The sequence below is a fragment of the Medicago truncatula genome, chromosome 4 (assembly GCF_003473485.1).
Source record: "Medicago truncatula cultivar Jemalong A17 chromosome 4, MtrunA17r5.0-ANR, whole genome shotgun sequence".
Classification (NCBI taxonomy): domain Eukaryota; kingdom Viridiplantae; phylum Streptophyta; class Magnoliopsida; order Fabales; family Fabaceae; genus Medicago; species Medicago truncatula.
Window position 1 is genome coordinate 29,092,831 of NC_053045.1, and position 23,266 is coordinate 29,116,096.

Consider the following 23,266-nt stretch of genomic DNA (forward strand, 5'->3'; position numbering starts at 1 on the left):
GAAGGATGCTAAATGCTAATGTGGATTTGCTCTTCTGTCATACTCCTCCATATCGAGAAGTATAAAGCGCTTTAATATTGGTTCTTCGTTGATCTTTCTCGTAAAGACTGAGTTGCATTGCATCTTCTTCTTTCGAGGTGGACATTGGGACAAGGCTTCACTCTCTGTTTCTAAACTTTGATATTTTTGAATATCTATTGTTATCCGGGGTTCAACTATGCCCCTTCTTTCATTCTCTTTGCATCTCAACCACTCTTTTCATTCACAACATTTAGTGCGCAACTACAACCGTAGAGTCATAGAGATATATGTTTTTAAGGAGGTGTTGAGGTGACCCAAAGTTTTTTTGCGAACTTACATGGTGTGTCTCCTAAGCCGTGACCATACTCAAGCCTAAAAATAAGTCTGTACCGAACAACATTTGGATATTGAACTTTACTATTAAAACAAACATAGGCTTAAAAAAAAAAATTCTAAATCAAATTATAACTTATCTATTTCCATAGATAACTCGGTCCGACCTATTTCCATCGCTACTTGACACATAAATCAAGTAATCACATCACAATTCCCCAAATCCATCTTCCCGCCAATTACATCTATCCCGCCGCAACACCATTTCTGAGTGGATGTTGGCATTGCATTTCAAATCGTGTTTCTCTCTTCCGTTCACTACTCGCATTTCCGTCAAATCTTCTTCTTCACTCTTCCCTTTCATTCTCTCACTCCCTCTCTCCTCCATTCCTCGCCGTGCAATGTCGTCAAAACCACCACCCTCCGCCTTCGACAAACTCATGTCCGGCGCACGCGCCGCCGCCAAGAAAAAACCCTCTCCACCTTCCTCATCTCCTAAGAAACGAAAATCCCCTACTCCTCCATCGCCACTCAAAACCCCAGATACCGTTCAAAACCCTAATAACAACCTCAAAACCCTAGAAACCGTTCAAAAACCCGAAGAAACTGTTCATGAAGAACCGCCGAGCAAGATCCGAAACACATCATCATCTTCGAAGGGAATAGTCGCTGAATTGAAGGAAAAGGTTCCGCAGCTGAAGAAGAAACCGGCGAGTTTCGATCCGAGTTCGGTTGTTTGCTGGGAGAAAGACAAACCTGTTCCGTTTTTGTTTCTCTGTTTGGCGTTTGATATGATTAACGAAGAGAGTGGGAGGATTGTGATCACTGACATTGTGTGTAATTTGTTGAGAACTGTGATACATGCTACACCGGAAGATCTTGTGCCTGTTGTTTATTTATCAGCGAATAGAATTGCGCCGGCGCATGAAGGGTTGGAATTGGGAATTGGTGATGCTTCGATTATTAAGGCGCTTGCCGAGGCGTGTGGAAGGACTGAGCAACAGATTAAGATTCAGTATAAGGTTGTTTGATGTTCCAATTTTAATATTATTGTTGTTGCTAGGTTAAAAAACCACTTAGATAGGAAAATTTTACAGGACAGCTGTAAGACTGACGATGTTGTATGAGATAGAGTTTTGAGCTGTCAAGAACAAACATAGAGATAAATTAAGCGTAGCCGAGGTGATGATATCACCTTCGATGTGTTGTAAGACTAGACGAGATAGGATTAGAAATGATAATATTAGATAGGGAGTTGGGGTAACACCTATACTAGAAAATAGAAAAGATGGTGGAAACTAGGCTTAGGTGTTTTGTGTGTAGATTCTTAGTAATGAGAGTAGATCAGAAGAAGAGTACTAAATCATTAGAAACAGAGGAAGACCTAGAAAAACTATAATATAAACTATTAAGAAAGATCTAGAGTTTAATGAGTTGAATAAATATATGGCATATGGTAGAGCATTATGACGTCGTTTGATCCTTGTAGCCGACCCCACTCAGTGGGATAAAGCTTGATTGTTATTGTTGTTATGTTATCTAAGAAGATGCTAACTGTTGTTTTGTTGTTGACAGGAAAAAGGTGACTTAGGTTTAGTTGCAAAAGCTAGCCGTTCTTCCCAGTCTATGATGCGGAAGCCTGATGCTTTGACTATTAGGAAGGTTTTCAAAACATTTCATCTTATTGCAAAGGTACTTTACTGTCAATTTTGGAGCTTAAGTGGGTTTGTTGTTTGAGATATTGGTGTTTAGTTTTGTGTACAGAAGAGTAACTTATCAATGAAAGTTGGTTTTTCAATGCATAGGATAAACCTTTAAGTTATTAGATTATACTGTCAATGTAGCCGAATATCGGCTATGGAGGATTGCAGTGGCGGATTTTTTGACAAACGTCACAGTCAATTTCTGAAGGATGGCGGTGCTATGCTATGGCGTTTTATGCTGAATTTTAGGCTTTCTGTCATGGTCTTCCATCCTCCATTGATAACACTGGCTGCACTTTTGGAATTGGTTGAACTTGAACAAACAAATTGAAGCACATGCCATTTTTTTGGTAATTAGTCGTAATGTGGCCACTGGTAAAAATATCAAATTCGCAAATATCAGTTTGAGATAATCTGATTTTGAAGACTTGGACCGTTTATCTCTTCGTCTTTTGATATTACAATAAAACAAAACAACCATATTCAGTTCGCTATATTGATACTCAATCACGTTTAGGAGTTTATTTAAATTTTATAATGCACACACCAATGTGACATGTACGAGAGCTTCATTTGTTGTAGTTTTATAATCTTGCAGGCATATGTCTTTTGCTAAAAGCTAAGGCTTAATGATTTTTTGCTGAATGTTGGTTTTTGTTGTTTAAACCAGTTGTTCTGTGTTTGTGTTTATGTTGCAAGTTAATATGCATGTTCTGATTCCTATTAGATAAGAAAAGATGAATTTGTTGGAATTTGGAACAATTTTTAGTTGAGGGTTATTAGAGTTTGCTACTGATTTGCCCTGAATTATAAATGTTCACAGGAATCTGGAAAAGACAGTCAAGAGAAGAAAAAGAACCACATAAAGTCACTTCTTGTTGCTGCAACTGACTGTGAACCTCTCTATATAATCCGTTTGCTACAGGTTGCAATTCTTCTGTTATAAAAATAATCTTGTGGGTTTACTCCACTCCGTTAATTACTTGGATGTGTTTTCCAGACAAAATTGCGAATTGGATATGCTGAGCAAACTCTCTTAACTGCCTTAGGCCAAGCTGCTGTGTACACTGAAGAACATTCTAAACCACCTCCTGAAATTCAGTCTCCTTTTGAAGAGGTAAGTTAATTTTATTGAAGTAGGGTGAATGGTGATATGTGCTTTGTTTTTGACCTTTCGGGTGCATCAGCTCAAAAAGTTGGAGACGGGTAGCCGCCGCTGAGATAGGTGTCAATGCATTATGATGTTGGTCGTGATACCAATCTTTTCCTTTTACCTATATGTTTTTGACTTTTTGTTTCATTTTGCATCAGGCTGCTAAAATTGTTAAAAAAGTATATTCTGTTCTTCCTGATTATGACAAGATTGTGTCTGCACTCCTTAAGGATGGTGTATGGGAACTTCCAAAGAAGTGTGATTTTACTCCTGGTGTTCCAGTTGGGCCTATGCTGTCAAAAGCAACCAAGGGTGTATCTGAAATTCTAAATAAGTTTCAGGATGTAGAGTTTACGTGTGAATACAAATACGATGGAGAGCGTGCTCAGGTGATGCTTCATGGTCATATATTCCATCAGAAACACACTGCTTATGATACTTATTGTGTAATAACATTAGTTGTATTGAGACAGATACATTTCTTGGAGAATGGCTCGGTAGAGATTTACAGTAGAAATGCTGAACGGAACACTGGGAAGTTTCCTGATGTTGTTACTGCAGTTTCAAGGTAAAAATGATCAAACTGAGTTGTGAATATTATGTTTGAGGTCTGGTAGCATCTTTTCATGCAAATTATGAACATTTTCCGAACAACTTGAATTTGCATTTAACGAAATTATTGAAGTTTTAGAGTTTAATCTTTTAATTAGAACAGGGCTTTGTCTAATGTGCGCAAGCAAATTAGTATTGCACCATGCACAAGCTTGTTTTCCACCGTTGGATCATTAAATCTCATCATATTACATTTAATTTAATAGCTGACTTGTTGATCCATTGGTAAAAACAACCTTGTGAATGGTGCAAGACATATGTCCCTTGTGCACCGTAGAATTGCCCTTACAAAAGGAGAAAAAATAATATCCGGAATAATAAGATAATATGGATATGGTTTGAATGATACATCATACATGTGATGTTTGGACAAACTATTATATATAAGGAAATTTAGAAATCAATTGTAAAGAGGTAATTTGAGATACTCTAACATGTGTTACGATAAAATATTGTTGTGTTGCAATTTTTTAATTTATTCTTACAGTCCTCCTTAAAGCAAAGCTCATTAAGCTATAAAAAGAAAAATGTATATGGATTCAACCAAACATGATTGAAAGTCAACTCCGACTAAAAGAGGGCAAACAGGCTATTTGCGATAAATGTATATTAAGGGTGATCGGAATTCATGCTCGTCTGGTAAAAGAAAAGAATCATATAGATTAGAACATTGTGATATTAGAGTTTAAGATTTTGGAGAAACTCGACAGTGGAATTTTGACAAAGACAGATAATATAGGATGGTACTATAATGATACTATGTTGAAATTATAGTCTTTAGTCCTTTCCTTTCGATGTAAAGGGATGAAATTAATACTCAGAATCAGAATAATATAATTGATTTGCTGTGAGTGACATGTTGGATGTCAGGTTGAGATATCAGACTCCGAATCCTAATTATAGGACTAATATTTTGAGATATTTTTCAAATATTCTATTGAAGGAAGCATAGTTACTAATGATTATATTGAAACAAGTATGCCAGTTGCTTTCAAATAGAAGTTTTAAAACATCATAGTTTCTGATATTTGCTGTCACTGAACAGGTTAAAGAAAACATCTGTAACATCATTTATCCTTGATTGTGAACTTGTTGCATATGATCGTACAAAACAGAGAATCCTTCCTTTCCAGGTAATCTCATTGCCGGTCCTTTATTTTACGGGTGTCAATACATCATTTAATTATAGTCTGAAAACTTTTAAATTATGAAGCGATCAAAATAAAATCCTTTTGCAACTAATGTCTGTGTTGTTTTACCTTTATTGGTGATTCAGCTTTCCAATTTCTGATATTGTGTTATGAGTCGAGATTAGATAATGTTATTATAATCTTATATCTTGACAGGTGCTTAGTACCCGTGCCCGCAAAAATGTAGCTTTGAGTGACATAAAGGTTGATGTTTGTGTCTTTGCTTTTGATTTGTTGTACCTTAATGGCCAAGCACTTCTTCAGGAAAACTTGAAAATCCGTAGAGAGGTAACACCTTTTATCTTTGCATTGCTAATAGTTTCATTTTATTGTTTTCTTTATTAAGCAGTTGAATCCATGATAGAGTTGGCCGAAGGGTGGAAGCCTTGATGAAGCTGTTACATTCCAAGACAAAATATTTGTAGCTACTGTCCACGTAAATATAAGAGGAGCTGTGTTAGGTAGAAGTTTAGAATAAAGAGGAATTAAAGTAGATAGATCAAGGCAGTTAGTTAAAGGAGACTCGATTTGAGAAATAGAGGGAAATAGTATAAATGAAGCATTGATGAAATATTATTTTTGAGAGGACCAAGCAAGAGCTTTATTATCCCATGGGAAGAGTCTTTTCTTTTTGATTTTGAGGGAAGCAGGCCAATTGAATCTCTTTTCTACTTGTTTATCATCAACTGTTAATGTTAAGTAGTTCATTATATTGTATATCATGCATCTGGAATGAGCGATCTTCTCTTCTTTTTTTTTTTCTCTTCATAAGAACTGTTTGTTGACTAGTGCCTAATTTTCTGCAGCATCTCTATACCTCTTTCGACGAAGAATCTGGATTCTTTCAGTTTGCAACATCAACAACATCAAATGATGTTGAGGAGATTCAGAAATTTCTTGACAAAGCCATTGATGCAAGGTTTTTTATTTTATTTTAATTCTAGTTAATTTTAATTCAAGATGTAGATTGAAATTTCATTATTTCGGTTGTAATTATATGGTGTGACCTCTTCCCAGACCCTGCGTGTGCGGGAGCTTTGTGCACCGGGCTGCCCTTAAGTTATATGGCACCATTTCTACCTAATTTAGTATACTCTTTAGTTGTCGTCTTCATGTGATTGCACTGCTATCAAAAACATTTGATAGGAAGTGTAACACTTCATTGTATATTTAACTCACAACTCTTCCAAATTTGGTTTCTCTTGCGATAATTTGAACAATTTTTTTTTATCATTTGCCTTATCTCTTGATTTTCAGCTGTGAGGGATTAATTATTAAAACATTACATGAAGACGCCACATATGAACCCTCCAAGCGGTCACTCAACTGGCTGAAACTGAAGAAAGATTATATGGAAAAGTAAGGGACTTGATATTTATTTATTTATTTTTCTTATTTCACTTTTATATTGATGTGTTTCAATTTATTGATTGGCTCTACTTTGCAGTATAGGGGACTCACTAGATTTGGTACCTATTGGTGCTTTCCATGGTCGTGGGAAACGTACAGGTAATCATGTAACATACTCCCTCCGTTCTTAAATATAAGCAAATTTTGACTTTTAAGTTCATTCAATTAATGATGTATATGGTCTACATTATAGACCACATACATCATTAATTGAATGAACCTACAAGTCAAAATTTGCTTATAATAAAAAACTGAGGGAGTAGTCTTTAATGTTGTGATATCTATTTTTGTATCATTTTAAAGCCGATATTTCACCTGCATCTGAATATGGGCAGGCCTTTGGAGATTTTTTTGTGCTGTTAATTTATACATTTAACTCGGTGGTCTGAAATGAGTTAGTGGCATGATGTTGTCTTGTAGGAGTGTATGGTGCTTTTCTCCTTGCTTGCTATGACAACGATAATGAGGAGTTTCAAAGCATTTGTAAGATAGGTGAGCGTTTTATGTTGTATAGAGCTCTTTTGTTTATTGAACTTAATTTTCTCACTTTTTCTGTGACCAATAGTTTTCTCACTTATTCTTCATGTGGGTAGGAACTGGATTCAAAGAAGAAGTGCTTGAAGAACGTTCTACTAGCCTTCGCTCTAAAGTGATTCCCAAACCAAAGGTTGCTGGCTCTTGTTTCTCTCGGAACCACCATTTCTGAGTTTTGCTTAGTATTTTATGAACTAATTCAAACTTGATCCTTTATTTCAGGCATACTATAAATGTGGAGAATCAATCAATCCTGATGTATGGTTTGACGCAAGTGAGGTAAAATTTTTTTTTTTTGCAAATGGCATTTTTTTTTTTGTAATATTATCCAATAAAAATGCATTATGATGTTCAGAAGCAAATTTGTTTTTTTGCATTAGTTATATATTATTTTCTTATTTCATTTAGGTGTGGGAGGTGAAAGCTGCAGACCTGACCATTAGCCCCGTTTACCGAGCTGCAGTGGGCATAGTAGATTCCAATAAGGTATTTGATAAAAATTTGAATTGATGATAAAACTGGTACAACTTACTTCGAAATTCTGCCTGTTAACATTGTGTAGTTGATAATGATAGCTTTTAACTTCTATTGATGGTACTTTTATATTTTCTGAATAAAGGGCATATCTCTTAGATTTCCGCGTCTAGTTCGAGTACGGCCTGACAAAGCACCCGAGCAGGCCTCCTCGTCTGAGCAGGTAAAGTACAGTCCAATCTTTCATTATCCGACTAACAATATATGATAGGAGATTGGGAAAGAGTAATGTTGGAATTAAAATTGAATTATTTGGTCATTCTTTAACCACTTTCTTTCAGGTTGCTGAAATGTATAATGCTCAAAAACACAATCACAATGACAAACAGGATGACAATGAAGACGATTGAGGGAAAGAGTTTTCTTGCTTTTTTCATGCTGTTAAACTATGGAATCGGAGCATTATTCTGATAATCCCATGTGAGTAAATGTTAAGATGCAAATCCTTTACCTTCGAGCTAGGTCAGAGTACATTACTTCTTATCCAACATGATTAGGAATTTGGCATACACCATAGTGTAATTAAGCTCATGGAGACTCCAAACAATATGTATTCGCACATCAAGCATGTCATTTGGAATTTGGGTATTTTTTCAGAAGGGACCCAATGTGCCTGGTACTGCTTGTGTAGGTATTATAGAGTGTTTGGATGCACATTATCTTTTATTTTCTCGCAACCCGATAATGTTTCAACGTAGGTTTACTAAAGCTACAATTCCTAGAGTTAGCGAACTGTGCGACAGTACAGTGTTTTCTCATTTTTCCAAATTGTTCCTTTATCATGATACTGCACTTAAGGGTGCTAGTGATGACAATACCACTTACATTTTGTCCATGCTCATAGCATCTCAATATGTAGGTCATTTATCATGATCCTACCTTTGTTATTTTTTTCTTATATTATGTATTTTTTTTGGTCAAAGACAAACTTATGTACTTTATCCATGCGAAAAGTGAAAGAAAAAACGGTATAAAAATAATTGACAGTTATTTTTTGAAGGTTCAATCATACATTTTCAATAATTGCTTAAATCAATTCTTCTTCTTTGTCGAATTGCTTAAATAAATTCCTCACCTTTCATTTTTAGTTGGAAAGCCGACCTCACTTAGTTAGATAAAGACTTGGATTTTGTATTCAATGAGTTGGAAGAACAGCCAATCCAATATGGTGCACAGATTGCCTATACAGTTGGTTTTTCGAATTAATGATTTGGTTCCTCAAATTGAATAGTTCACCTTAGTGAATAAGGACATCTCAATTTTTCAAGAAAATTAATGATTGAGATGTCCTAAGTTACCCTATAAAGTGAATTGGTAGAGTAGTCAATCCAAACACGGTTGAAATTTTTTTATTTATTTTAAGCAATTGAAATCACGCACACCCTTGAAATTTCCTACATTAAAAGTATAACTAAGCCTTCTTTTTGAAAGAGTTCACAGTATTATGGGAGTATTCAACATTTATCCAATGTCACATGGAGTCATTATCTTTGGCTTTTCAATTGTATTGATGTATTGTGCTTGCTTTCATTCTGTTGATGTCACTGTTTCAAATAGCTAATTGTAATTCTCCAGTGAACTTGACTTGGAAGATAAGATTGAATATTATTCCCACCACCATGGAGTGGTGGACGAGTCCTGAGTCTTCTGGAAACATGTTAGAGAAAGAAAAATGGACTAGGTTCAATTCAATGATTGCCGTGAAGGAGACACTTTGTAGAAACCTGTCTTTTTTAGTAGAAACCTGCCTAATGTTTTGAACTATGGGGGTGTGTATAGTAACTGCTACTAGTCTAGTCAAGATAGTGACCATTTTCAAGCCTCCTCGTTTTGTAGAATAAGCCTCCTTAAACTGTTTTTACTTTACAGCACAGCACGTGTTTACATAAAAAAAAAATTATCTTTTATCTCGGCCGTTAATCCTGCTGGGTAGTTCAAATTATACAATGATAAAATTAATATAAAGTGATCTTGATCGTTAATTTGAGATTGGACGGTTGAGGTACAAAAATAAAGTAGTCGCGTACTAAATCTAAATCCGTCTAATTTTTATGGTGCAAATTAACATTTAAGCCCTCAAAGTTTAAACATCGAACAATTTATTCTTTCAAATTACACCATAATAACTTGATTGGAATACCTCTTTGACAAACATCCATCAAAACCAATGAATGATCCATGTATTGATTTAAATAGTCTACGTCAAGACAACACATAACTTTTAAAATTGTGGTACTAAATTTAGAAAAAGTGACTAGAATGATTGACATTATTGAATTTAAATGACTATTACTATTTTACATACTCAGATTCCATGTTGAGACAAAAAAATTGACAATTTCTTACAATTCAAAGAACTAAAATTTTTATGAGATTTTCCAATATCTCGGATGTGCACATCCTGAAGAGAAAAAAAAAAACTTGTATTATTAGTAATCTGGAATTCATATGAGAGTTAAGTAAAATTTGATCAAGAATTATTGTAGTAAAAAATCGAACACAAATTCTATTTGTGAGTTCATTAGTCACTTGAGCAAATTGTTTGGTTAATGACTTAATTCTTAAGCACTATACTTTGTTTAATTATGGTTCTGGGCTTGTACTTGATCCTGATTTGTGTGATTTTAATCAAGTCGGGTCCATGGATGGAGTTGTTTTTATTTAGCCAACAATTGACAAAACCTCCAATAAAATTTGTCTTATAAGGATAAAACGCGTCATTTGCGCAACCCCGTGTTCAACGTTCATAAGTGTGTTAGCGTGTTTTATTGGACTTCATCGTTACCCTCACTGAAAGGGAATATGCATTTGATGTAATGTTATGTACCTTACCAGAGATAAACTAGCTGGATGAAAGTAACCCTTTTTTGTTCTTTTTAACGACTTAGAAAGCAATTTGAAGTATACCTTTCAAGAGCGATTAGTGTAGTCAAAATGCTAGCAATAGTTTGATATGGTTTATAAGGCCAGTGTTTGGAAATTAAGTGTGGTGCACATGTTTTGAAAATGTGTTTACTTACTTTAAGCAATGCTAGCAAAACTCATTTAACATTTTCGTTATAATATCCGATGTCTTATTGGATGAAATACATGTAGTCCTATTATACTATGTGAGATTCATTTCCAAAGTGGTATGACCTATATATATTTCACTCAAATAAGAAAGTGAGTGTTACAAAGAGTGTGTTAAAATGAATGTTGGTAACATTCTTGTTTAATTTTAATATGCGGTTGGTGTGAAGAGTTTTATACTATGAACAAATCACAATCATTTATATTGTGACTTTTAAAAAAATAGTCATGATTAAAGTAAACAATTTTCATAATTTGATGATTATGATATTGACGGTATAAAAACTCTACACCAATAATGCATATGAATTAAATCATTTAAAAATAGATCTACGACATTATAGTTTTTGTTGTCACCACGACTACATTGTGACTGCAATCGAAGCATGATTTGAGTCTTAACATCAAGGTTTTTGTTGTTGCAACGATTGCTATTAAGGTGTGATTTGGTTCTTGACATTAGATTTTCACCGTCGCCGCAACTTCAACGTGATTGCAATTGAGCCCTCATTAATTGTATTTGATCACAACAATTTTTTGAATGATCATAGATAGCTATAGGACCATTCCTACAATTTAAAACCTTGCAAACTATTTTTGAACAATGCCATGCACTCTCCTCATCTACTTGTCTCCTATGGAGAAGACTATCCATGTGACCTCTCTTTACCTGTCCTTGACTATATGACCCTTGAGCAAGCAGCATAACTGTTGTAGAACATGGCTACAAACATTTTAAGTATGAACTGTGTTTCTTTCCATGCTACACACTTCTATTGAATCTTGAAATATGTAAAACTAGGACAAAAAAAGTTATGATAGTTGGGTAACAACAAAATTATCTTGGATAACTATCTTACTTGACCAAATTAAATATAACCTCTCTTTTAATTAATTTATTTGGCTATTGAATATAATTAAACTTTTTATTTTATACCATAATAATTCAAGCATGCTTCATTTGTTGGGGAGTCTATGAATTTTGCTTTCATTGTCATGCTTTAATGGAACATGATAGGTAAAATGGAGATATATTAGTCAACATTTTCTGCTTCTCTTCTTCTGCCTCTTCAGAATGAAGAACAAACAAATTGAGTGGGAGTAGATAAAATAAATAAAATTAAAGAGGCTTTAGTGAATAATAATTAGCATTAGTATTGCAAGAGAGAAGAAAAGAAATATCTTTATAAATAATTAGAAATTGAATAATGATAATGATAACTTGTCTAACAAAAGTTTAATATATAATCATACATCACACCAACACTAGATCCTGATTCTGATTTGTGGACCCAACATGCAGAGCTAAGGGCCTTCACTTCACCCTTTGGTTGTTGGCCATACCATCTTCCAATCCTAACGACTACTCACTCATTAACTATTCTTCTTAATTGTTGATGTGATCTTATAGTCTAGTAGATCAATCCCTCTCATAAGATTTTGATTACCTCATAAATAAAAGTTTGGTCTAATTCAAATAATTTAGATTTTAAAGTTAGCATATTGAAATTTAAATCCGTGCAGTTCGATATCTATCAAACAACCATCGATATACTGACGATAGATAATTAAAATCTCTCTGACATACATACCTATAAGAATCTGACATATATACTTATAAAGATCTCTATTACATTGATGTACTATGGAACGATTTTTAAAACCGTTAGAACTAATTCTAATGGTTGTAAAAGTTATTACACCTTGCAACAATAATAAAGAATCTAAATCTCATACACACTCAAATCACTTGCTGCACTACATTAATTTAGTTACATTACAATTATATTACAAAAACCATTTCCTTTCACAAAGAAACAAAACTAGAATGTGAATAGAGGAAAATGCCAAGGAAAACCCTTCACTCCAAATATTACCAAAAACCCAAAATCAAGAAAAGTTTCTTCTTCCTCCACCACTATACATATGCTAGATTAGTAGAATACCAGCTTCAGCCTGCTAATGCTAGTCATTAATGCTATTAATTAACTAACTAATAAACATATTATATATCAATTAAAAACTAAGTTGGTAAAATAGGATTTAGTTGCTCGTTGCAAGCGATCTCAATCGTTAATTTAAGATCAGACGGTTCAGAATACACAATAATAAAATCCTCTAGTACTTGTTGAATGAAGTCAATAGTAACAGTGCTAGGTACTTGGTAGTCAATGGAGTACAATCCTCTGGTACTTATTCTCTGCAGAAGGAGAATCAGAACCTTCACAAAAAACCCTTTTCCTACTATTGAATCTTCCACAGTTACTGTTAACAAAGGACTCTTGAGGAAGTAGTTGATGCTGGTGCTGTGGTGGTTGTGGTGGTGGTGAATGAATGGTGACAGGTGGAATCTCAAAAGACTCCAATGGTGGTGGTGGATGTCTCCATTGAGGTAATGGTCCTGCAAGTAAAAGGGTCTGAAGCAAAGGACCAGCTTTCATCACTGCTTGTAAAAGTTTACCTTTTTCAGGCAAAGGTTTATCTTTTGCTATTGAATCAATCATCATCATCATTGGTTGTTCTGTTCTTGTTTGTTGTGGGGAGGATACTATGCTTTCTTCACAATCTGATAGTGATATTCCATTGTTGGAAGATTCAATTCCTCTCTTTTGTATTTGTTCATCTTCAATGCTTGAGATTCCAGACAAAGGATCTTGGTTTTGTTGCTTTTGTTGTTGGAAAAGTAACTTTTCTAAGAAAAGTCTTTGGCATTTTTCTTGTGCTTCATCTCTTTCTCTTATAACTTTGTTGAAAAGTTCTTTTAGGTTATGTAGTTGTTCATCTCTTTTTCTTAGTTCTTCTTGTACTGTTACTCTTGTTTGTTCTAGCTCCATTGTTGTGTACATCAAGGTTTGCTTCAACTCATCCATTGACTATATCACAAAAATTGCAATGAAATTAATAAAAAAAAACACTAATGATCATTTTACAACGGTTTCTCTTTTAGTCTTATAAACATTTTGGATGAATAGTTGGTCCTCAAATTACAAGTATTTTATATGCCTATAAAATGCAACTATGAAGAATCAATATTTGTAATGAAAGAAAAGAAGTAGGTACCTTTCCTTGGTAGTAGTAAGCCCAAGATAGAAGAGGGCTACGTTGTTGAGTGTCCATGCTCTTAGAAAGAGTGGTGGGAGAGAAATGAGGGTATAGAAAGAAAGTGAGGAGAAAAGAAGAAAAAGGGAGAGGGAGAGGGAGAGAGAGAGAGTTAGGAGTGTTATGAGGGATGGTTGAATGGAAGGTGTCTTATAAGAAGTAGTCCAAGTTACTGTATAAGGAAGGTTGCCTTATAAACCGGGGGTTGGAGAAAAAAACAGACAATAGGAAATCTGTGGCCAAATCCTAACTCCCTACCCTATGCTCTACAAAATCCTATTTAATAATACATACAAATTCTATTTTGTAAGACTAGATTATTTCTGTGATATGTTTCAACTGGTTGAATTGTTGGTAAGTTTTTACTATTTAGAGTAAATTTCGTTTCGATTCTGAGTGTGAGGATGATCCTCGTCTCATATGTCGCTTTTGTAAATATTGAGTTAAACCTAACTTAAATTGACATATTTCACTTGATTAAATATTGAGATAACAACTCATGTATGATGTAATATTTATCTCACTTGTACACGGTTTATATGTTATGTTATGTATGTGCATAAGTACTATATATGGAACCAAATTGAACAGTGAAATAAAAAGCACAACTATACAAAACTAGTCATATATGTTTTTTTTCTTCGTTTTTTAATCAACTTCCCATAATAGACAAGTCCTATTCAGGTCTCTTACTTTGATTTTCCGGTATCTTTGCATACTATTGAACGAGAAAAACTTGGAAAGTGACGGTAAAAAACAGTGATAACCTTTTTCAACTGCGAAATAACGATAATAACCTAACACATGTAACTTAAAGGCCAATTATACTAAAATCATCTTCCTTCCTTCCTTTTTTACTCAATCTTCTTTCTCATTTTTAGAAAGGCACAAAAGTTAACAAGTATTTTTGGTAGGTTTTTTTAATGAGTTAATTCACATTATTTTATGACCAGAAATTGAACTCGATACTACAACACACACCATACATATATATATATATATATATATATATACACAGATATATAGACACACACACCAAGGGTGGACATGTGGGTCGAACCCGACCCAACCATTCGAAAACCAAAGAAATAAAGAAAAAGAGTTGAATCAAACAGTTAGACGAGTTTGGCAGGTGGCCCATTCCATTCTCGGTGGACAAGTGTGGGTCAGACCGGATGAAAGAATTTGGACCGTCGTGAACTGCACCCATCCAAAGTTATTTTTATTATAATACAACATCGTTTTCAATATTATAGGAAATACAGTACCATTTTGATCTAAAAACGTTCCTAGGTTAAACCAAACATACACTTTACAGAAAATAACCTGAATTATGTCCATAGGCGATTTCAGAAAATTCTTATTGGAAAAATATTAGAGTGTGTTTGGATGAGGTAATTTAAAAATTTTAAAGAATTTAAAATTCTAGACAATTTACCTCAAAATATTTGAATTCCCTCATAACATTACATTTCCTCAACATTACATTACATTCCCCCATCTAAACAATGGAATTCACCTCAAAATATTTAAATTCCCTCAAAACATTCGTCCATCCAAACACACTCTTAAGCTTTAGATCTTTGTTACTGTAACATTGTAGTTGGTCAAACATTTCCAACCTTACTTTCTAAACATTGCAAGATTAAAGTCATGCAAACTTTTTAAATTTAATTTTTTTATTTATACAGCAACTGTTTTTAATTTGAAACTTATATTATATTTAAGCTAATTTGGCTCTTTCTTTTTTCTCACGCATGGGCTGCATTTTGCAGTAAATCCAAACAATTATTTTGTTTTTATTATTGCACAATTCCAAACGGTTCAATTATATTAACATGACATGACATGAGTGTCACATTTGATTTTTCTTCCCTGGCTATAAAAACAATTTACAAGATAGTAGTATAATTTGTATCATGACTTAACCACTTAAAATGTGTTGTTTTAATAGTTAGCAATGTATTGTAAAATAAATAGTTTCCTTTTAAAAAAAAAAAGGATATTAGCAAAATATCTTCAATGCTAAAATTAAATTGGGATTTTAACATTAGTATGAAACACTTATTTCATCAACAATACAGATGTACGTTTGTCTTCGTGAGCTTAGCTCGGTTCGAACCCCAACCACTAAAAAAATAGAGATGCACGTTTCTTTTAAGAACAATAGTACTGCAACTAACTAAGCAATCAACATGGTAATATGATGGTATAGTGGTCAAGTGATAGAGGGCTTTAGTGGTCACAAAAAGGAGCTGGTAACCAAACTTCCCACTACTATTTGCCCATAGATGAGGCACCCCTTGTAAAAAGTCCTACTATATGGAAAAGAATGCATTGCTTACATTTGACGAAATCATAACTCAACACTGTATGTTGTAAGAATATCAAATTATATTTTGATTAGAGGGTAATCCTACAACATAACCCTACCCTCTAGGGTGGGACACTTGTTCATTTTGACCGTTAAACCTATAATGAGGGAAAATTAGTTAATTTCATTATGTATTATTATCATAGGCTACCTAATTTAGGAGTACTTCATTTTGTCAAAGTTAATTATAGTAGTACTATTATGGAAAAATATAATATCATTAATCATATTATCAATGTTTTTCTACTTTCAAGAAAGAAAAGAGTAAATCCAAATTGACAATGCAAAACCCAAATCCAAAAGGAGTTGAGTGGGGCACAACCTTTATGTCCCATCTAATTTTGATTAGATTCTCTGCAATTCCAATTTGGGTTTACCTTTTCTCTAATTATTATTTGCATGTTCTAAGAGTGTGGATTATTGCTGCATAGGATGCGGCAAATTGAAGGAATAGAAAAGGATGATAGCTCAGGTGCACCTTATAATCCGTAAATATATAAGCAAGCTAGCTAGGTGGGGGAAATGCCAGACAAAAAGGTATCAAAACCATAGTTATGTTATTGAGACTCATTTTTATCTTTATTAGTAAATTGTGACACTAGAAGCATTTTTTTTTTTAGAAATGATATTTGAACAATCATTTTTTGACAACTTTTGTGACAACGTACCACTATCTAAATCCCTTTGTATAATTTGGTTGTATAAGAAGTTGTCACAATAAAAGGTTGTTCAAATAACATTGCTTTTTTTTTTTTTAGGGAATGTGACACTAGAAGTATTGTTTAGAGGTATATGCACCTTGAATTTTCCCAAGACACTTGTTAAGATGTCTAAAGAAAAAGTTTTGTTTTAGAAATGATACGTTCAACCAGGGCTGTATTTGAGGTACAACGAGGAGAGCGACCGTCCTAGACTCCAAAAAATATGTATGAAATTTGGGCCCCAACAAAAAAATTAAGAGTTCATTAAACACTAAAAAAGATAATTCAATTCTAAAGGGATGTGTGATTATTAGTAATCGACTTAGTTCTTTGTTGACCTATTTATAATTTATTGTGATGTTATGAAGGGAGTTAGCGTTCCCCCATCTCAAACACTTCCGTCAAAAGAAATCATCCCACACTGCAACAATGTTGAAATTATTGGATAGTGTTGAATCAACAAAAAAAAAAAAAAAAACTTGCACATCCTTTAAGGTTACGTTTTCTCAAAAGGATATGTCGGATGTTGATGCAACTAATCCTTTTTTTTTTTTCTAAATCGAAGGTGTTGCAAATGTCTTTGTCAAATATGTTGATGTCAGCATTTGAAATTCTTGAGTTTGTCAAAGCTGCAATTTGTTATCTGAACGTTTTAGTTGCTTATTGAAACTCTCTTAACAATGGCTATGATTGTTGGATATGTAGAAAGAAGTTTTTAGAAGTTAAAATTATTGAAAAACTACTTGAGATTGTCAATGTTACAAGAAAGATTGAATGGTCTAGCCATTTTAGGTATTGAGATAGATATGATAGAACATGTTGATGTAGACACGATTCTTAGTGACTTTGTGTCCAGAAATGTCCGTAGAAATTGTTTTATATGAGCATTTAAATATTAAATAAAAAACTCAATGTTTTTTTTATATGAAGTTTAATGTTTTGTTAAATAATTTCGTAACGTAGTAAAAACTATACTCTTCAAGCAAATTGCTTTCACACTTTGAAAATTTAAAATTTGTATATACTCTTATTTAGAATCCAAATTATAGATTCGTCTTAGACCATTAAAATCTCAAAAATGGCCCTACATTTAACACATTGAAAGCTTTCATATTTTTTTTTTTCTTTTTTCATTGAATATAATACAGTATAACATACTAGTTTTTTTAGTTATCATGTAAATTTTTGTAGGTGCATTTAAAGTGGGATTCTCCCTTTCAAATTAAATTTTCTCTATACTAATAAACAGAGATCGAACTCATGGTCACTTATTTAAAGAGTTAAATTGACATTGGAGAGAATTGAACCTGAAAACTTAAGGATGAGTATACTCTCATATTTAAACTATCACTCTCTATGTTCTAATTTGGACGATAGTATTTAAGCACATGTTATACATTGTAAATCCTAATCTTTTTACTAAGGACAAACAGAACTATAAGTGCCATGTAGATCAAGATGCACGTATATTTGGCTAAACTTTACGAAACTTTGTTGGATTAATAATGTTTTACCCCATGTAATATAAGGCACTTTGAGAATTGTTGTTCTCATATTTGGTTTGGTTGTGCCATACGAGTAAATTACTCAAATACCCCTCGGCAGTTAACTGTCGAAGTTTTAGAAATACGGGTGCAGTTAACTGCTGAGGGAAACCTCGGTAGTTAACTGCCGAGGAAAACGTTATAAGAACAGAACTGCATAGGAGTTTCCAAAACTCCATTGTTGCGTTTTTGATTATCCAAGGTGCGATTTTGAGTCATTTGAAGCCATTCCAAGCCAATTTCAATCACAAAAACAAGTAAGTTTTTTGAATCCTATTGCATTGTTGCTTTGTGGTCGAATTGTATGTTATTTTTTGTTAAATTTTGATTATATAGGTTCGATTATATTGATTTGTTGATTTTATGATATGTTAGGATAGTTTAGGTTAGAATGGTTAGAATTGTTAGGATAGTTTAGGTTAGTATAGGTTGAATTGATCGCCATTTTTTTTAATGTAGATATGTCTCAGAATCAGAATCAGGGTAACGTTCAGGGTGATGAGAAGAAAAAAGAAAAATCACCTATGACGTGGCATGGAATTGTTTGCGATGGTTCCGGAAAAAAAAGGGTTCGAAGGTGCTGGTGTACAATCACTCGATGTTGAGGAGGAGCGGGAGGACATGCTATTTCGGTCCTCAACCAAAACAAGGTACCGCAGGGACTGTACCGGGCAAGCCGATTGATTTGTGTGACGAGGAAGAATGAATGTAATGGCTTTTAATGCCTAATTGTTTTGGATTTTTTTATGTTTTATTTTTGTGTCGCACACATTTTGTTTGACATTATGGTAGTTAGAATAAATTGCATTGGGAATAAATAAATTTGAAAACAAAATAAGATAATTATTGTTCCATTCAAAACAAAATATATGTTATCACATTACATTGCATTACACATTACATTCCGAAATTTACCTTCCAGCTGCAACAATCATCTTACCACTGAATGAGGCAAATTCAAACTTGCTAAGCAGCAGGACACCAGTATTCGATTAGCATCTTGTACGCTGGTATTCAAGTGTCAAAAGAATGAGGTGCATTCCTTGACACTTGAATACCATTGTTCAAGATGCTCATCGAATGCTGGAGTCCTGCCGATTAACAAGTTTGAATTGCCCCATCCAGAGTAAGACAATTGTTGCAGTTGGAATGTGCATTCCAACCGCAACAATTGTGTTACCTTTGAATGGGTTAAATTCAAACCTGCAAAACAACAGGACTCAAGCATTTCGCCAAGCACTTCATGTTTTCCCTTTGAAAAGAATAAATTTTTGTGAGGCTTGCTTTAGATGATGGTATTCAAGTGCCACCGAATTGAGGTTCAATCCTTGACACTTAATACCTTCATCTAAACCAGCATAACAAGAATTTAATATTTTCAAAGGAGAAACATGAGGTGCTCGCGAAATGCTTGAGTCATGTTGTTTGACAAGTTTGAATTACCCCATTCAAAGGAAGACAATTGTTGTAGTTGGAATGCACCTTACCCTAACTAATGAAAATCTTCTGGCGGAATCAAACTTTTGATGATATCTTCAGTTGATCTAAGCAACTTCACCCGCATATCGATCCACTGGAACATGCTGTGCTCCCAAAACATGCTCGTCACGTTTTCGTCGTTCGTTAATTCCACCCAAGTGAATGATACTCTCCCCTCGTCGAGCGTTGGACGTTTATACCAAACATGTTCCACCATCCTTGTGTCTCTGGGGTTGACTCCTTGGTTGAATTCAGTCAGTTTATCCTTGATACCTCTTAACGTTACACCAAGGCACCGAACCTTCAACCTCTGAGGTTCTCCGCCGTTGAATTGCGCATGAACGTCGATCCACCCGGCCATTGTTTTAAATCTACACAATAAGAAACTAAAAACAATCAATGAAAAACTCATTCAAACATTTCATCGAACACTTGATGTGCACATTATACATAGACTCTAAAATTCATAAAAATAACCCTAAAATTATAAATCATATACTCTTACTAAAATAAAAAAATTAATCATATAACATAAACATCATGCAAATATTTTAACAACATTAATCAACTAACATCTACCCTAAAAATTAACTATAACATGTAAATCTACTAAAAAATAATAAATGTACTCAAAAACTAAAAAATAATAACATTTATAACAACTAAAATGTAAGTTAATAGCATTATAATTACTTACTTGTGATTTTGTTGAATAAAGTTGGTTGGATTTGGTTGTTTTTTTTAGAGAGATTTTGAGAGAAATTTGAAGAAATTATTTGAAAGATAAGATGAATAATAGATGAGAGGAGATTCTGCCAGATTTGTAGCTCAGAAGATCATCGGCAGTTAACTGCCGAGGTTTTCCTCGGCAGTTAATTGCAGCCGGATTTTTCAAAATTTCAGCAGTTAACTGCCGAAGAAAACCTCGGTAGTTAACTGCCGAGGAATTCTGCATCATTCTAAAACATTTCAAAATCATTCTAAATTATTTTGAAAGCCGAATTTTTACACAAACGTTTAAAATTCATCATAACGGTTCAAATAACAAAAAAATATTGGTGCAAGTGCACAACTTAATTAATGCAACATTTTTCTACATTAAACAAAGTAAAAAGAGCCCATGAAATTAAAAATAATGTCATCAAAGTAGAAATATACAAATCAGTGTCATCAAAAAACGAAAACTAAAAAACAAGTCCTAAAAATGAAAATACTACTACTGGTCCTGATCCTGCTGATGGTGCCTCCTCCTCGGCCTCTGGGCTCGCCTCCTGGTCAAAATCGGCGCGATCTGCTCCCTCATATGGGTCATGGCCTCAAACCACTGCTGAGGGGTCATGCTCATGACCTCCTCCTGGCCTAACTGCGCATCAGCGTAGGCAACAGCGCCATTAACCATGTCATAGGTGTCAGGCGAGCTTCTCGCCTCATACCGCTCCCACTACTCTGCAATGATCTGCTCTTCATTTGCAGGCCTCGGAAGATCTCCTGGAAGAGGTGGCAAGATCTTAGGGTGAGACACCCTAGTGTACCATAGGACATAGCCATCCGCCATCCGCCATGTCTCCTCTCCTGCCTGCTCACCCCGATCGTCCGCCTTAAGCGTGTGAGTGCGGAAGTCGACGAACACCTGCATAATGAAAGGCGGTGGGAGGTCCCTAACATCAGTCGGATGTCTGGGGATGGTCTGCACGTATCCGTACTGCCTCAAAACCTTCTCGGGAAAGTGACGGTACACGCTACAGACACCGCACATAATCCAGCCAGAATACCAGAAAACCTCCTCTAAGTCCTGGATCTCTCTATGCTCCTCGTACGGCCTCCAGCATACATCATCTAACTGTATACGATCAAGCAATGACCGATACGTGATCCCCTCCCCATGACCCTTCTGGAGCTTCCACCTCGCTGCAACCAGATAGTTTTCCATGTAGTCAGTGTTGGGATCAACACTGTAAAACCCAGGAAAATGCGCCAAAAACCATGCCTGCACAAACCAAACAAATAACATTTATAAATTATTACGCACGGAAAAATATAACAAAAAAAATAAAAGTTAACAAAAAAATAAAATTAACATAAATATAAAATATAAGTTTTCTTACAGTGAGCAGTCCAGGCCTACATGCATCAGCTAACTCGCCGTATAGGTAAGCGAGGGTCATCCCTCCCCAGGAATAATTACGCATCCCTGCGTAGCCGTCCTCCATGATCGTCAGATATATCAACTCGATGCGCTTGTTGCTTCTATCGCCAAACAACAAGCATCCGACCAAGTAGAGAAGGTAACACCGGACGCAGTAAGTCCTAACCCTCGCCAACTCCTAAAGCTCCTCTGGATCCTCCGTACCAGCCAATTAGTTGGCCCTACCAAGGTACGTGGTATAAAAGTCCCTCAGCCTCGGGTAGCTAATGTACCCACCGTACTCTTGCCCGCAAATCTTTTCCGCCTCATGCTGCGACACACCCAGATACCTCATAAGCAGTGCCGCTCCCTCATGTTTCGGCATCTTCTTCCCATGACTCAACATCCGCCCCTCAATCGGAAGATGCGTGAGACATGCGACATCATCCAATGTCACAGTCATCTCCCCCATGGGCATGTGAAAGGTGCTGGTCTCAGGATGCCACCTCTCGCATAAAGTCATCAGCAGGGCATGAGGCACGAGGCACGGTGGAGTACCCCAAGTAAACCAAGTCATGTAACCCGCTCTGCTTAAGCGGATCCAAAAACCAATTCTCATTCCCGTTTGGGCGTCATAGAGTGAGAATCTTGGCCCCATGATTAATCAGTTTAAGCACACGGAGCTTACGAACCTGAAATAATAGAAAAATAAATATGGTTTAAACAAAAACACATATAAAGAAGGGTTAATATGTTTTTACCCCCCTGTAATTAGGGCGAGTTCTGGTTTTCCCCCCTGTAAAAAAAAAAGTTTAGATGACAACCCTGTAAAATAAGATTCTTTGGTTTTAGCCCCTGACCCATGTGACTGTACATAATTGCTGACGTGGCGAGCTGAGTGGCATGCTGACTGTGCATATCTGATTATGTGGCGTGCTGACTGTATAATTAATTTTTTTAATTTATTTAAAATATATATATAAATTTTAAAAAAAATCAGGATTTTTTTTTTTATTACAAAAAATATTTTCTGAAATATATATTTTTCAAAAATTCCAAAATTTATAATTTAAGAAAAATATATATTTCAAAATTTTTTAAAATTATTTTCGAAAATGTTGAAATATATATTTAAAAAAAAATATCAAATTATTTTCGAAAATTTGGAATATATATTTTTTGAAGTTTAAAACAGATTTTTTTTCGAAAAAAAGTTTTTTAAATTTTCTCAACAAAAAAAAATCTGGATACAAATTTATTTAAAAATTTAGGAAAATTTAGATTTTTTTTAGAAATTTTTATTACGATGTGTTACAGATTTGAGAATATTTTTTAATATTTAAAAATGGAGGATAAAAAAAATCTGGAAGTTTTTTTAATAT

General features: G+C 34.5%; 2 protein-coding genes across 2 annotated transcripts; one reads left to right on the forward strand and one right to left on the reverse strand.

Annotated features, from left to right (window-relative positions):
* Window positions 1-539: 539 nt before the first annotated feature.
* Window positions 540-8,388, forward strand: LOC25492370 (DNA ligase 1). The gene is made up of 17 exons (XM_013600470.3): window positions 540-1,376; window positions 1,930-2,046; window positions 2,881-2,982; window positions 3,058-3,174; window positions 3,369-3,599; window positions 3,684-3,778; window positions 4,868-4,955; window positions 5,169-5,300; window positions 5,819-5,931; window positions 6,270-6,371; window positions 6,460-6,521; window positions 6,843-6,914; window positions 7,016-7,089; window positions 7,179-7,235; window positions 7,365-7,442; window positions 7,576-7,653; window positions 7,772-8,388. Exons 1-17 carry the CDS (start codon window positions 630-632, stop codon window positions 7,838-7,840), a joined length of 2,334 nt encoding a protein of 777 aa, XP_013455924.1. The 5' UTR covers window positions 540-629; the 3' UTR covers window positions 7,841-8,388.
* Window positions 8,389-12,278: 3,890 nt separating this feature from the next.
* LOC11406428 (uncharacterized) lies at window positions 12,279-13,799 on the reverse strand. Its single transcript, XM_003606296.4, has 2 exons — window positions 13,623-13,799; window positions 12,279-13,435 (listed from the first exon to the last, which is right to left on the reverse strand). The coding sequence occupies exons 1-2, from the start codon at window positions 13,677-13,679 to the stop codon at window positions 12,731-12,733; spliced, it is 762 nt and encodes a 253-aa protein (XP_003606344.1). The 5' UTR covers window positions 13,680-13,799; the 3' UTR covers window positions 12,279-12,730.
* Window positions 13,800-23,266: the final 9,467 nt, after the last annotated feature.

Bases quoted from the DNA above. Each gene is read 5' to 3' on its own strand.
- LOC25492370 (XM_013600470.3), top strand. From the start codon at position 630: ATGTTGGCATTGCATTTCAAATCGTGTTTCTCTCTTCCGTTCACTACT. The intron at 5,301-5,818 runs GTAACACCTTTT...AATTTTCTGCAG, and splicing joins ACTTGAAAATCCGTAGAGAG to CATCTCTATACCTCTTTCGA. The intron at 5,932-6,269 runs GTTTTTTATTTT...CTTGATTTTCAG, and splicing joins GACAAAGCCATTGATGCAAG to CTGTGAGGGATTAATTATTA.
- LOC11406428 (XM_003606296.4), bottom strand. From the start codon at position 13,679: ATGGACACTCAACAACGTAGCCCTCTTCTATCTTGGGCTTACTACTAC. The intron at 13,436-13,622 runs GTACCTACTTCT...TTTGTGATATAG, and splicing joins CTTACTACTACCAAGGAAAG to TCAATGGATGAGTTGAAGCA.